This window comes from Rhinoraja longicauda, chromosome 27 (genome assembly GCF_053455715.1).
Source record: "Rhinoraja longicauda isolate Sanriku21f chromosome 27, sRhiLon1.1, whole genome shotgun sequence".
NCBI classification, from domain to species: domain Eukaryota; kingdom Metazoa; phylum Chordata; class Chondrichthyes; order Rajiformes; family Arhynchobatidae; genus Rhinoraja; species Rhinoraja longicauda.
In genome coordinates, this window is record NC_135979.1 from 32302135 (window position 1) to 32318311 (window position 16177).

General features: G+C 49.4%; 1 protein-coding gene across 5 annotated transcripts in view; it reads right to left on the reverse strand.

Annotated features, from left to right (window-relative positions):
* The window catches only part of LOC144606735 (angiopoietin-2-like), a 270755-nt gene that overhangs the window by 15619 nt on the left and 238959 nt on the right, over nt 1–16177 (reverse strand). For 4 of the 5 annotated variants that reach the window (XM_078423068.1, XM_078423071.1, XM_078423067.1 and 1 more), the window contains one exon: nt 8409–8575. In XM_078423068.1, the coding sequence (XP_078279194.1) occupies nt 8409–8575 (167 nt within the window). Of the gene's footprint in view, nt 1–8404; nt 8576–16177 lie in introns of those variants that run through there. The other variant, XM_078423070.1, reaches the window with a different exon arrangement.

The window sequence follows — 16177 nt, forward strand, 5'->3', positions numbered from 1 at the left end:
TATTCTTAAACTGTGGCCCCTTGTTCTGGACTCTCCCAACATTGGGAACATGTTTCCTGCCTCTAACGTGTCCAACCCCTTAATAATCTTATACGTTTCGATAAGATCCCCTCCCAGCCTTCTAAATTCCAGTGTATACAAGCCTAGTCGCTCCAGTCTTTCAACATATGACAGTCCCGCCATTCCGGGAATTAACCTAGTAAACCTATGCTGCACGCCCTCAATAGCAAGAATATCCTTCCTCAAATTTGGAGACCAAAACTGCACACAGTACTCCAGGTGCGGTCTCACTAGGGCCTGGTACAATTGCAGAAGGACCTCTTTGCTTATATACTCAACTCCTCTTGTTATGAAGGCCAACATTCCATTGGCTTTCTTCACTGCCTGCTGTACCTGCATGCTTCCTTTCAGTGACTGATGCACTAGGACACCCAGATCTTGTTATACGTCCCCTTTTCCTAACTTGACACCATTCAGATAATACTCTGCCTTCCTATTCTTACCACCAAAGTGGATAACCTCACACGTATCCACATTAAACTGCATCTGCCATGCATCTGCCCACTCACACAACCTGTCCAAGTCACCCTGCAACCTCATAGCATCTTCCTCACTTTGTATCATCTGCAAATTTGCTAATGTTACTTTTAATCCCTTCATCCAAGTCATTAATGTATATTGTAAATAGCTGCGGTCCCAGCACCGAGCCTTGCGGTATCCCACTAGTCACTGCCTGCCATTCTGAAAGGGACCCATTTATCCCCACTCTTTGCTTTCTGTCTGTCAACCAACTTTCTATCCATGTCAGTACCCTACCTCCAATACCATGTGCTCTAATTTTGCCCACTAATCTCCTATGTGGGACCTTGTCGAAGGCTTTCTGAAAGTCGAGGTACACCACATCCACCGGCTCTCCCCTGTCAATTTTCCTAGTTACATTCTCAAAGGATTCCAGAAGATTAGTCAAGCATGATTTCCCCTTCGTAAATCCATCCTGACTCGAAACAATCCTGTTACTACTATCCAAATGCTCCGCAATTTCGTCTTTTATAATTGACTCCAGCATCTTCCCCACCACTGATGTCAGACTAACTGGTCTACAATTTCCCGTTTTCGCTCTCCCTCCTTTCTTAAAAAGTGGGACAACATTAGCTACCCACCAGTCACAAGACACAGCAAAAAAGAAAAGAACACAGGACACACGACCCCAACACCAACATCCATCACAGTGACTCCAAACACCCCCTCACTGTGATGGAAGGCAACAAAACTTCCACTCTCTTCCCCCCCGCGCCCACGGACAGGCAGCTCGACCCCTACCGAGGCAACCGACACGCACAGCCCCCGCAAGGGGATGGAAGGCCCCGCGGCCGAGCCGCACCGGGCACTGAAACGTCCCGCGGCCGAGCCGCGCCGGCGATGTTAAGTCCAGCGGCCGAGCCGCGCCGGGCGATGGAAGGCACCGCGGCCGCTGCTAAGTCCCGCGGCCGAGCCGCACCGGACACTGAAACGTCCCACGGCCAAGCCGCGCCGGCGATGTTAAGTCCAGCGGCCGAGCCGCACACTGAAACGTCCCGCAGCCGAGCCGCGCCGGCGATGTTAAGTCCCGCAGCCGAGCCGCACCGGGCACTGAAACGTCCCGCAGCCGAGCCGCACCGGGCACTGAAACGTCCCGCAGCCGAGCCGCACCGGGCACTGAAACGTCCCGCAGCCGAGCCGCGCCGGCGATGTTAAGTCCAGCGGCCGAGCTGGAAGGCCCCGCGGGCGATGGAAGGCCCCGCGGCCGAGCTGCGCCCCGGGGAAGAGACCCAATAAAAGAAAGGTTTCCCCCACCCCCACCCCCACGCCCCCCACACCCCCCCACACATACACAGCCAAAAACAGAAACAAAAACCATCCCAACACCGACACACACAAAAAAAAAACCAAACAGACTGCCAGAGAGCCGCAGCCGTTAGGCGCAGCCACACGTGAGAGCGGGCACGCACCATACTTCTTCGATGAATAAGCCAGTTCTGAATCCATACAACCAAGTCATCGTGAATCCCCTACATCTTCTGGATCAGCCTCCCATTAGGGACTTTTATCCAAAGCTTTACTAGAGTTCATGCATGTAACACACCACCCTCCCTCATCAATCTCCTTCACCTCCTCCTCAAAAACTCAGTCAAATGACGATAAGACCAGCCACATACAAGCGGCATAGGATAGGCCAATGGCTATCCCATTCTCTTCCGAGATTTTAGTCTAGAGATACAGCATGGTGACAGGCACTTCAGTCCACACTAAGCATTGATCACCCATTCACACTTGTTCTATGTCGTTCCACTTCCTCATCCACTTGCCACACATTGCGGGATTTTTTTTTACAGAGATCAATTAACCTACAAACCTGTAGACTATTTAGTAATTGGCACTAATGCCAGGAGCACAAAATGCAATTACTTCTATCCCCTAAATATTAATTCCTCAGTTAGAAGAAGATGGAAATCAGTAAATAATTAATAAAACTGGGGATGTAGGAAACCAGAGTACCAGGAGATCCAGGTGGCCACAGGGAGAATTTGCAATCTCCCGGCAGAACAGAATCTGGGGTCAGGATCGAACCAAGGTTATTTGGTGCCATGAGGCAGCATCTCTCCCAGTTGTGCCATCCTATAGATAGCTCAAAGTGATGCAGGTGGGTGAAGTAACATTGAGCTTCATGTCCTTCACATGATGAAGACATGCAGTGATGATGTAAGTATCCTATGTGAAATAATTTTCAGATTACTTGGAATCAAACATTAAACAATTGCCCGGTACAGAATTTCCAAAATCTTTGAACTAATTCCACAAAAAACAATATAAAGTGGAAATGGACCATAACAAACACAGACAAAAGGGCAGACAGTTGTTTTGACGATAGCTTTTGTTGAGTTTGGAACAAGAGGCTGAACGAAATGAGATACTTGTTGCCCAGTGAATTGTAGGATATTTTCCAGGCACTCATGCCAGGAGCACAAAATGCAATTACTTCCATCCCCTAAATATTAATTCCTCAGTTAGAAGAACACAGAAATCAGTAAATAAACAATAAAATTAAAGCAAGACTTTTTAGATGCACAGAGTCTTTAGTTTGGAGATACAGCACGGAAACAGGCCCTTTGGCCCACCGAGTCCGCATCGACCAGCGATCCTGCAAACTAACACTATCCTGCACACTAGGGACAATTTACATTTATAACAAGCGAATCAACCTACACACCTGAAAGGTCTTTGGAGTGTGGGAGGAAATCAAAGATCTCGGGGAAAATCCACACAGGTCACGGGGAGAATGTACAAACTCCATACAGACAGCATCCGTAGTCAGGATTGAACCCGGGTCTCTGGCGCTGTAAGACAGCAACTCTACCATTGCACCACCGTGCCTTAGTTGAGGCAGGTACTATCACAATATTTAAAAATCTTTTGAAAAGGTACATGGATAGCAATGGTTTATGAAGATATGGGTCAAACAAACACAGGTGGGACTACTGTAGATCAGGCATGTTCATTGGTGTGGGCAAGTTGGGCCGAAGGGCCTGTTTTCATGCTCTCTGAATATATGACTATGAATTTTTGTTGAAATAATAATACAAATATTTTCATTTATTGCAATGGTTCATTATTCAAACATACCATGGAAAATATTATTTCATTAATGCAATACCAATACTTGCATTCCAAATGCTAAGTAGAACATTCACAGTTTTGTGCACTTGGGAGTTAAATAACACTGGCACTCCAACTGTTTCCACTTTTATTCCATGACCAGATGGTTAGTCATGGTTCATATTTCCAGCAAGTGCATGTGTGGGATAGACTAATTACTTTTTTTAATATAATATTTTTATTGAATTTTGTAAGGACAGGTAGTGTGTACAATTACAATGGCAGCACTCGGTGTTAAACAAAGAGGCAAGATAAAGTAATGTCCGGTTAAAGCAAAGCACAAGGATTGAAACAGCAAATAGTAGAACAAACAGCAAACAGTAGAACAAACAGCAAACAGTAGAACAAACAGCATATAGTAGAACAAACAGCATATAGTAGAACAAACAGCAAACAGTAGAACAAACAGCAAACAGTAGAACAAACAGCAAATAGTAGAACAAACAGCAAATAGTAGAACAAACAGCAAACAGTAGAACAAACAGCAAACAGTAGAACAAACAGCAAACAGTAGAACAAACAGCAAATAGTAGAACAAACAGCAAACAGTAGAACAAACAGCAAATAGTAGAACAAACAGCATAGAGTAGAACAAACAGCAAACAGTAGAACAAACAGCAAATAGTAGAACAAACAGCAAACAGTAGAACAAACAGCAAACAGTAGAACAAACAGCAAATAGTAGAACAAACAGCAAACAGTAGAACAAACAGCAAACAGTAGAACAAACAGCAAATAGTAGAACAAACAGCAAATAGTAGAACAAACAGCAAATAGTAGAACAAACAGCAAACAAAGAAGAGAAACAAAATCATTTACCTTTTTAAAATACTAAATATTATTCAGGAAATGAAGGAAATAAACAAAAAACAGAAGACAAAACAAAACAAAAACTAACTTTGGCAACAAGTGTGGGCCCAAAGATATGTGGATGTGGTACACCATGAATAGGACCTTATGTCATCCTGTCAAACACATGAGGCATATGAGTCAGTTCATTCCTGCGGGATTATTGACCATTTGTCGAGAAGCGGTTTCCAGATTTTCAGGAAGTCATTCTCCTTGTTGGCAAGTTGATATCGGAGGCCTTCAATATGAATCACATTTCCCAGCTCCCTCAGCCATTGGTGGAATGTGGGGCTAGACTCAGATTTCCATTGTTGTAAGATGAGACGTTTCGCTAGCAGAGTGCAGAGTGAGATGGCCTGAGCAGTAAGAGTATCTAGGATAAGTTCACAGGTAACCCAAATATCGTGAGAAAGGGGTCTGGTGTTATTGTTGTACTATAAGCCTTTGATATATAATCAAATATAAGAGACCAGAAGGAGTGGAGCTTGGGGCAAAGCCACAGCTGATGGGTCAGCGTATCCGTGTCCTGTTTACACTTATTGCAGAGGGGAGAGACGTTAGAATATATGGTATTGAGACTCGATTTTGTGTAGTGGAGTCTGAGTACAATCTTGAATTGTATAAGTCTATGTCTAACGTTTATGGAACTGTTGTATATCTTAATAAGAATTGCCTTCAGTCTTTCATGATTTCAGTGATTTCAGTACCCAGCTCTTCTACCCACGTATTCCTTAATTTGGCGTCAGACAGTACAACATGGGCTTGCAAGAATGAATAGAGAAAAGAGATTGACCCCTTACTGTTAGGATCATGGCAAATAAGGCTGTCAAGTATGGTATGTTCAGGCATATTTTTATAATGTGATAAGTGAGTCTTAACATAGTTCCTTATTTGGAGGAATCTCAAAAAATGTGTTGATGGTAGGCTATAGGATTAGAAATACAGAAACATAGAAAATAGGCACAGGAGGAGGCCATTTGGCCTTTTGAGCCAGCACCGCCATTCATTGTGATCATGGCTGATTATCCACAATCAATAACCCGTGCCCAACTTCTTCCCATACCCCTTGATTCCACTAGCCCCTAGAGCTCTATCTAACTCTCTCTTAAATCCATCCATTGATTTGGCTTCCACTGCCCTCTGTGGCAGAGAATTCCACAAATTCACAACTCTCTGGGTGAAAAAGTTCCTTCTCACCTCAGTTTTAAATGGCCTCCCCTTTATACTAAGACTGTGGCCCCTGGTTCTGGACTCGCCCAACATTGGGAACATTTTTCCTGCATCTAGCTTGTCCAGTCCTTTTATAATTTTATATGTTTCTATAAGGTCCCCTCTCATCCTTCTAAACTCCCGTGAATACAAGCCTAGTCTTTGTTGCAATTGTTGGAAGGATGACAGGTTGCCCTCAAAATATAAGTCTCCGATTGTGACTATGTTTTTATTTTTCCAGACGGAGAAAACGTAATCATCCAAACCTGGAGGGAAAGCATGGTTTTTGCAGATAGGACTATCCATGTAAACTTTGGGCAAATTCAGGAAAGATTGAATTTGCCTCCATGTTCTTAATGAGTTTAATATAACAGGCTGGTTATGTATGATGGAATTTCTGCCATAGCAGCTGCGGCTCACCTGCGGTCCATTTGTCTTTGTGTTTTTGTTGTTTTTTTTTTGTCTTAATTGTAGTTGTGATGTGGTGTTTTTGTGTTTGTGTATTATGTGTGTATGTGGGGGGGAGGGGGGAAACTGTAACATTGTAAATATGTGTCCCTTCCGAACGGAGACCCGACCTTTGTTTTCTGGGCCGTGTCTCCGTTCCTGCTGCGGCCTACCATCGGCCCAACTCCTGGAGCTGGCGGCCTCCAGGGCTCTGGTTCGCAGAGCCCGCGGATCGGACTTACCATCACCGGAGCCGGCCGTCTTCGGAGGCTGCGGGAGCGGCTGCGACTCGCCTTAGGCTCGGGACGCGTGGATGCCGACATCGGGAGCTCCGGCAGCGGCAGCGTGTTCGCCCACCCCGGATCGCGGGGCATGGGGCGCGGACATTTCACCGTCCGGCGCGGCCTAGGATGGCCGCGGGATATTTCTCTGCTGGGCGGGGGTTTCAATGTCGGGAGCCACGACCGCCCCGACGTGCAACAACAGCGGCAGCAGCAGCGTGTTCGCCCACCCCGGATCGGACTTATCATCGGCAGAGCCGGCCGTCTTCGGAGGCTGCGGGAGCGGCTGCGACGCGACGCGCCTTAGGCTTGGCCCGCTGTGGACCGTCCGGCGCGGCCTGCAACCACAACAACCTGACTGCGGGCGAGGACAGCAGGAGAAGGGAAAGACATTGTGGTCTTCCATCACAGTGAGGAGAGGACTGGAGGAGACTCACTGTGATGGATGTTTCTTTGATGGATGTTTCTTTTTTTGTGTGTTTTTGGGGTTGGGTAATTTGAGTGCCTATTTAATGCTTTTATTGTTGGACTGTGTTTTGGGGGGTTTTGGGGTTGTGTAATTTGAATGCCTATTTAATGCTTTTATTGTTGGACTGTGTTTTGGGGGTTTTTTGGGGTTGTGTAATTTTAATGCTTATTTAATGCTTTTATTGTTGGACTGTGGGTGACTGAATTTCGTCCAATATTGGATGACAAATAAAGCTATCTTGAATCTTGAATCTTGAATCTTGAATGAAGAGATGTATACCTGCAGTCTGCCTGTTCAATCTGGAGCCAGCGAGCCGAGGTTATTAGAGTGGGGTCCAGTGATAGGCTTTTGCGCCAGATGGACTAATTACTAATTCAGATGCCAATTATGATTATTGGAACCCAGTTAGTTGTGGAAAGTTTTGTTAGTAAATTGATCAATGGACTAACACCGTGCTACTTATTTGTAAACAAACACTGAAGCAGCCCAATAAATTAAAGCTTAACCCTGACCCTAATAGTAAATGTGATCAGGGTTTGAGCTGGGGCCAATGACTAGTTTAATTCTATGTATTTTTTTATGAACGGAAATAAAGCCAAAACTCACATCGTTTTTTGTGTTGCAGGAAACTCTACATATTTTTTGTTAATTATCATAATCAATAATTACAGGGTGGACAGTGATGCAGCGGTAGAGTTGTTGCCTTACAGCGCCAGAGACCCAGGTTCTATCCTGACCATGAGTGCTGTCTGTATGGAGTTTGTATATTCTCCCCGTGACCTGTATGAGTTTTCTCAGGGATCTCCGGTTTCCTCCCTCACTCCAAAGGCATACACATTTGTAGGTTAATTGACTCCGGTAAAATTGTTAATTGTCCTTAGTGTGCAAGATATCACAGCGCTAGTGTACGGGGTGAGTGTTGGTTGGTGTGGATTCAGTGGGCCGAAGGACCTGTTTCCGCACTGTATCTCGAAAATAAATACATTTAAGCTTTACTCATTTCTACATTGATTTTCATCAACAGAAAATGGATGGGCAAATAAATGAATATGAATGAGAATCAAATCATCATCATCATCATATATATAGAGCCGGAAACAGGCCTTTTCGGCCCACCAAGTCCGTGCCGCCCAGCACTATCCTACACCCACTAGGGACAATTTTCACTTTTTTTTTTATTTTTACATTTACCCAGCCAATTAACCTACATACCTGTACGTCTTTGGAGTGTGGGAGGAAACCGAAGATCTCGGAGAAAACCCACGCAGGTCACGGGGAGAACGTACAAACTCCTTACAGTACAGCGCCCATAGTCAGGATCGAACCTGAGTCTCCGGCGCTGCATTCGCTGTAAAGCAGCAACTCTACCGCTGCGCTACCGTGCCACTAAACACCTTACGTTTTTGTTGTAAACCAGCAACTGAAGTTCCCTGCAAGTACAATTTTCAAACTAGACTTACCGATATTTCTGCTCCTCACTTTCCAGGAAGAAATGGTCCATGACAGCAAATGCTTCATTTCCATTCCAGTCCTTCAGTTGGATGCGTAGGATGTGAGGTGACTGGATGGTGAGCAGGTGGACAAACTCATTTCCCAGCCAGTATTCTCCATGGGGGTCACCAAATCCCTGAAGAAGCAAGAGTGGAAATTATTATTCAACGTCCTCACAGATGGTCATGCGACTCTGATCCACACTGAAGACAGCATAGTTTAGTTCAGAGATACAGCATGGAAACAGGCCCTGCGGCCCACTGAGTCCCCGCCAGCCAGCTATCCCCACACACTAACACTCTCCCACAAACACTAGACATAGTTTTTACATTTATACCAAGCCAATTAACCTATAAACCTGCATATATTTGGAGTGCGCGAGGAAACTGGAGCACCCAGGGAAAACCCACATAGGGTATGGGGAGAACGTGCAAACTCCGTACAGACAGCACCCACATTCACGATCAAACTTTGAACTCAGACGCTGTAAGGTAGCAATTCTAACACTGCGCCACTTTGCCCGTGAGCCTCAGGAAATATTTTTTTTCATTATATTGTAGCGACCATAGAGAATGGTCCAGGTCGTCGAACCCTCGGATTGGCCAGCGAGGTCACGTGGGAATGCGACCGTGGGGATTGGTCCAGGGAGCGACATCGCGGATTGGCCAGCGTGGTCATGTGCGCTTTTGGCGCCAGATATATCAGTTCGGCGAAGTCTTCGAAGAAGACAGTAAGTTTTTGATGGTTGTCCTTTACCTTGTTGTTTAACTCTGTATTCGAATATTGCGGCTGCAATAAACTTCTTCTACAACCAACAAGTTTTCGGACTCGCCATATTGGTGACCCCGACATGATCTGGACGATCACCGACTATGCAGGAAGCCGACGCCTCGTTGTCGATGGCCGCGCCGGGCACACCAGAGTCAAGCGCGGTAAGCGTTCACCTTCCGTGGTTTTGGACGCACGCACCGCAATCTTGGTTTATACACACCGAAGCTCAATTTCATATAAAGAAGATATCGGACGACTCCACGATGTATTACTACCTCGTCAGCGCTCTATCGTCGGAGACGACCACGCGCGTGATGCGGTTCATCGTTAATCCACCTGCGGAAAGCAAGTACGAGGCCATGAAGAAAGTATTACTGCGAATCTTCGGGTTTAATAAGCATGGTGGTGCGGCAAAACTTCTGCACCTACCGGATCTTGGAGACCGACTGCCTTCCGTCCTCATGTCCGAAATGATGATGCTAGCCGGTGAGCATACGGATTGCCCTATGTTCAAACAGGCATTCCGCGAGAAGCTTCCTGAGGATGTCCGAATGCTGCTCACGGACTGTTCGTTTTTTCCACATCCACGTGGATTTGGTTGGTCCTTTGCCTTCCTCCCGGGGCTACACCCACCTCCTCACGGTGGTGGATCGGTTCACCCGGTGGCCAGAGGCTTTCCCTTTGTCCGATATTTCGTCAGCGTCTTGTGCTAGGACTTTGGCCCTTCATTGGGTAGCTCGTTTCGGGGTCCCGGCAGTTATTACCACTGACAGAGGCCCACAGTTCACTTCGTCCTTCTGGGCCGCGCTCGCAGAACTGTACGGTTCCAAGTTACAACCCACAACTGCATATCACCCCCAGGCAAATGGACTCGTAGAAAGGTTCCACCGTCAACTTAAGGCGTCCCTCAGTGCAAGGCTTGAAGGCCCGGACTGGGTAGACCAGCTCCCTTGGGTTCTTTTGGGCATCCGGACTGCTCCTAAGCTAGATCTCGGTGCGTCGTCCGCGGAGCTAGTATATGGCTCGACACTTCGAGTACCCGGAGATTTGTTTCCAGACCCTTCCGACCAGCTGCCTACAGTCCCATCAGTGTTAGCATCTCTCCGGGAACGGGTGGGCTCCCTGGCTCCAGTTCCGACTTCACGTCATGGGTGTCCCATGGTACATGAACCGCCTTCCCTGAAGGACTGTGAGTTTGTTTTTCTGCGAAAAGATTCCCATCGCGCCCCGTTGCAGAGGGTCTATCAAGGGCCGTTCCGGGTTTTGCGTAAGGGAACGGCTACCTTCACCTTAGACATGTGCGGCAAGAGTGAGCTCGTCTCGGTGTCCCGGCTCAAACCTGCACATTTAGATCCGGATCAACCAGTCCTGGTCGGTCAAACCCCTAGGAGAGGCCGACCTCCGTTAGTTCCGCTCAGTCCAGGACCCCCCGTTCCGACAGTTCCTCCAGGACCCCCCGTTCCGACAGTTCCTCCAGGACCCCCCGTTTCGGCAGTTCCTCCAGGACCTCCCGTTCCGGCAGTTCCGCCAAGTCCGGAACCCCCGGCTCCTGTGGTTCAGGCTGTCCCTCTCCGTACTCGTTATGGTCGCGAAATCCGGCTCCCTGCTAGGTTCCGCACCTCGGGTTCTGGGGGGGGTCATGTAGCGACCATAGAGAATGGTCCAGGTCGTCGAACCCTCGGATTGGCCAGCGAGGTCACGTGGGAACGCGACCGTGGGGATTGGTCCAGGGAGCGACATCGCGGATTGGCCAGCGTGGTCATGTGCGCTTTTGGCGCCAGATATATCAGTTCGGCGAAGTCTTCGAAGAAGACAGTAAGTTTTTGATGGTTGTCCTTTACCTTGTTGTTTAACTCTGTATTCGAATATTGCGGCTGCAATAAACTTCTTCTACAACCAACAAGTTTTCGGACTCGCCATAATATAAACATTTAAATGTATTTATTTGTCAATTCTGAAAATATATTATCGTACAGAGGATGATTTACTGAATAGATAGCTAGATGAACGATCCAGAATTCAAAGCCCACCGTGGAAAAATATAATCTAAACAATAAATCAGCTTGTCTTAGTAATGATGACTACAAAACTGCCACTGTTGCAAAAATCAATCTAGTTCTCAAATGTCCCACTCACGAGATGAGACGGTCAGCATTACCTGGCCTCACCGGGAAGGGAGATGGATCAACAACAATAGTGCCAGCACAGCAACCTTGCTCTCAAAGTCAGTACTGTGGCGCGGCGATAGGCCCAAAATGAAGGCGAGGAGCCAGGTGGTTCGGGAGGAATTTTATTAGCTGTTGTTCTCTTGTCCAGTCGGGTCTGCAAGAGAACGATCACGCCTAAACCCCTGCCATTAATCCCCGTAGCAAGGGCCCCCCTGGACTAGTCCATTACCGTGCCGAGGGGTTCGATAGTGGAATGGCCCAACCATTGGGAGCAGCCACAGGACCCCCCCCCCCCCTAGAACAGGAGGCACGAAACGCACTGGCGGGCTCACAACCCGACCGGACCACGTACGGAAATCAGTCGACAGAGGGGCACAGGTGGAGGGACAGGTGGAGGGACAGGTGGAGGGACAGGTGGAGAGACCAGTGGGGGCACAGGTGGAGGGACAGGTGGGGGGACAGGTGGAGGGACAGGTGGAGGGACAGGTGGAGGGACAGGTGGAGGGACAGGTGGAGGGACAGGTGGAGGGACAGGTGGAGGGACAGGTGGAGGGACAGGTGGAGGGACAGGTGGAGGGACAGGTGGAGAGACAGATGGAGGGACAGGTGGAGGGACAGGTGGAGGGACAGGTGGAGGGACCAGTGGGGGGACCGGTGGAGGGACAGGTGGAGGGACAGGTGGAGGGACAGGTGAAGGGACAGGTGAATGTTCAAATGTGCCGGCTTTAAACGGTCAATTGACACGGCCTCTGGCCGGCCCCCCATGTCCAACACAAAGGTTGTCTGTCCGTGCTCCCGCACCCGGTACGGGCCCTCATACGGCTTCTGGAGCGGCGTCCGGTGGGCGTCACGGCGCAGGAACACATAGGGGCAGTCCCGGAGGGCTGATGGCACGTAAGGGCGGAATGTCCCATGGCGGGACGTTGGCACGTGCGCGAGCTTGCCAACTCACTCGCGAAGGTTGGATGAGGGCGGTCCATGCTGCTCCAGCGCCGACAGCACCGTGAGCGGCGACCCGTACACGAGCTCCGCTGAAGATAAGGCCAGGTCCTCCTTAGGTGCAGTCCGGATGCCCAACAAGACCCATGGTAGTTCGTCCATCCAGTCCGGGCCTGGAGAGTCGCGCCTTCAGCGCTACCTTCAGTTGCCGGTGGAACCTCTCTACCAGTCCATTTGCCTGCGGGTGATAGGCCGTGGTGTGGTGCAGCCGCATGCCCAACAGGTGAGCCATGGCCGACCACAGCTCAGAGGTGAACTGTAGCCCCCGGTCCAACGAGATGACCACTGGCACCCCAAAGCGAGCGATCCAGTGCGCGGCCAATGCCCGAGCGCATGTAGCTGTGGCTGTGTCGGCCAGCGGTATGGCTTCCGGCCACCGCGTGAAGCGGTCCACCACCGTGAGGAGGTCGGTGATGCCCCGGGACGGCGGGAGCGGGCCTCCGCCAGGGCTGACCAGACGACACATCGCAGAGTATCGTTGCTCCTCCAGGGCCGAGAGGGACATCCTCAAGGCAAAGTCCGGTAGGCGGGCATCTCCCCGTCCGTTAGCTGGGCCTCCGCCAGGGCAGAATAATCAATGCCGGGTGCCACCTCAAAAACGGCGTCGACGGCGGGGCGGGACAACGCGTCGGCCACCCGGTTCTCCTTCCCCTCGATGAAGCGGATGGAGGTGGTGAACTCCGAGATGTACGCCAACTGCCGCGGCTGCCGTGCGGACCACGGGTCGGAAACCTTTGCCAGGGCGAACGTGAGCGGCTTGTGGTCCGTGTACGCGGTGAATGGGCGGCCCTCCAGGAAGTAGCGGAAGTGGCGCAACACCGGGTACAGAGCCGTGCCGGACGTAGCTTATCGGGCGGCAATCGGCGTGCTCGTGCGTGGAGGGGTGGGCCGGTATTTACTATATAATGGACCACCCCGTGCTTGGGGGTCGACGACCGGAACTGTGGGGTCAGGATGTCCGGGAACTCGGCCAAGCCCCGAGCAAAACAGGAGTCCACGGTCAACAGCGGGCGTGCAATCGGTTCATCCAGACGCAGCGTGATGGGGTCCATCGTGGCAGCATGGACCAGGCGCTGCCGCCTGACGTCCACCAGGAGGTAGTGAGCACGGAGGAAGTCGGCACCGAGCAACAGGATCGCACAGGCCTCCGGGACACAGCTGCCACTCCCTCCACAGCTCCCCCGCCCAACCGGAGGAAACCGGGCGCTGCCGGAGTGAGGGCCAGCGCGCTGACATCCACAGTGTGTTCGCACGTCTGCCGAGGGCCTGGGTGTCGGCGGTGATGGAGGCGTCGGTGAGCTGCAGGCGGATGTCGGCCGGCAGCAGATGCAGGTAAACGTACTCGAACATGAGGCACGGCCTGTGTCCACCCAGCAGCACGGCCATCTCATTGAGGTGGCTTGATGGGCGCCAGTCGCCTAGGCCCTCTATATGAAGGAGCCTGGCCGCACGTTCCATCCGGCTGAGCCTGTAAATCTGGAGCAGAAGCTCCTTAAGGCCGAGGTATTTATCGTTGGCCGGGGGGTCTTCGGGGAACTGGGTGACTTCTCTGGCCATGTCCTGGTCGAGGCCCCCACCAGGTAGAAGTAGTGGGGACGTCCACTGTAATGCCCCACAGCTGAAATTGGGCCATCGCCTGCTGAAACCAGACTCGAGGCTGGGCGGTCCAGAACGTCGGTAGCTTAACGGAGACCGTGTCGAGAGACAGGGCCCGGTCGGCCTGTGAGGCGGACGGACTGGCGGCTCTGTCTTTGACTCCATTACGACACCAATGGAGCATCAGGGTCACCAATGTGGCGCGGCGATAAGCCCAAAATGAAGGCGAGGAGCCAGGTATTTCGGGAGGAATTTTATTTGCTGTTGTTCTCTTGTCCAGTCGGGTCTGCAAGAGAGTGATCGCGCCTAAACCCCTGCCCTTTATCCCTGTAGCAAGGGCCCCCCAGGACTAGTCCATTCCCATGCCGAGGGGTTCGATAGTGGAATGGCCCGACCCTTGGGAGCCGCCACAGGATGAACAAGGAACTGATTAATAATTTTAGAAGAGGAAGATCGAAGATCCACAAACCTGTCTTATTCGACAAGTCAGTGGTGGAGAGAGATAAAAACCTCAAATTTCTATGTGTACATATCGTTGAAGGTCTGAAGATAGACATAAATTGTTGGAGCGACTCAACGGGACAGGCAGCATTTCTGGAGAGGGAGGAATGGGTGACATTTTTGGTCGAGATCCTTCTCTGAAGGTCAGTCCTGGCCCCAGCGCATTGATGCAATAATAGGGAACCCATATCTAAGGTCATACTTCCTCAGAAGATTGAGGAGATTCAGTAAGTAATAAATAGTCTCTTGAACTTCCAGGTGTACAGTAGACAGCATATTGACTGGTTGCATCACAACCTGGTTCAGCAACAAACACCCGTGAACAAGGGAGATCGCAAAAAGTGGTGAACACTGCCCGGTCCATCACATGTACTGATCTCCCCACCATCGAAGATGATGGGTTTCCAGGAGAAGCTGCTTCAAAATAGCAGCCAGCTTCATCAGAGACCCACACCACCCTGGCCATGCTCTCATTTCACTCCTGCCATCGGGAAGAAGATACAGGAGCTTGAAAACTGTAGCGTCCATGTTCAGGAGCAGCTTCTTCCCAGCAACCATTAGGCCATTAAATACTACGAACTCCAGCTAAACTCTGAACTACAAACTGCCTTGATTGCACTCTGGGCTTGGGGGCATTGTTTTTGTTTTTGCATCGTATTCTTTTATTTTTAAAAATTGAACTTTTTGTTGTTTATAATGGTGTCTACAGAGCACTATGCTGCTGCAAGCAAGAATCCCATTGTTCCGTTTTGGGACTTATGACAATAAATCACTCTTGATTCGTGACTCTCTTAAACCATAGGCCAAAGATTTCCTCCAACTCAAATAAAAGCTCTGCTGGGCACAAATAATCATTGACAGAAACTGTTCATTTCTTATACAGGGCAAAGTTATGTTAAAATATACAGCATGCAGAGCCCAATAAATATACCACCTCGATGGGTTTATCACTACGAGTATAGAAGTTGGGAAGTCACGTTGCAATCATGTAATGATGGTGAGGCCACATTTAGAGTATTATGTTCAGTTCTGCTCAGGCAGCATGCTATAGGTAAGATGTTGTCCAGCTGGAAAGGGTGCAGAGAAGATTTACAAGGATGTTGCCAGGACTAGAGGGTCTGAGCTATAGGGAAAAGGACACGTTTACTCCTACTCTTTGCTTCCTGTCTGCCAACCAATTTTCTATTCATGTCAACACTCTACCCCCAATACCATGTGCTCTAATTTTAGTCACCAATCTCCCGTGCGGGACCTTATCAAAGGTTTTCTGAAAGTCTAGATATACTACATCCACTGGCTCCCCTTCATCCATTTTACTTGTCACCTCCTCAAATAAATCCAGAAGATTAGTCAAGCATGATTTCCATTTCATAAATCCATGCTGACTTGGACTTATCCTTTTACTGCCATCCAAATGCACCATTATTACCTCTTTAATAATTGACTCCAGCATCTTTCCCACCACCGAAGTCAGGCTAACTGGTCTGTAATTTCCCATTTTCTCTCTCGCTCCTTTCTTGAAAAGTGGGATAACATTAGCTATCGTCCAATCCACAGGCACTACTCCTGGAGTTCTCTCACCTTCCCTCTGGAGTTCTCTCACCTTCCCTCTGGAGGAGTTCTGCTCCAATGTCCATCATTGGACCAAGGCACTATGGAGCAGGCTGGTGCTAACAAAATGCAAAACTGGATATGAGGAAGCA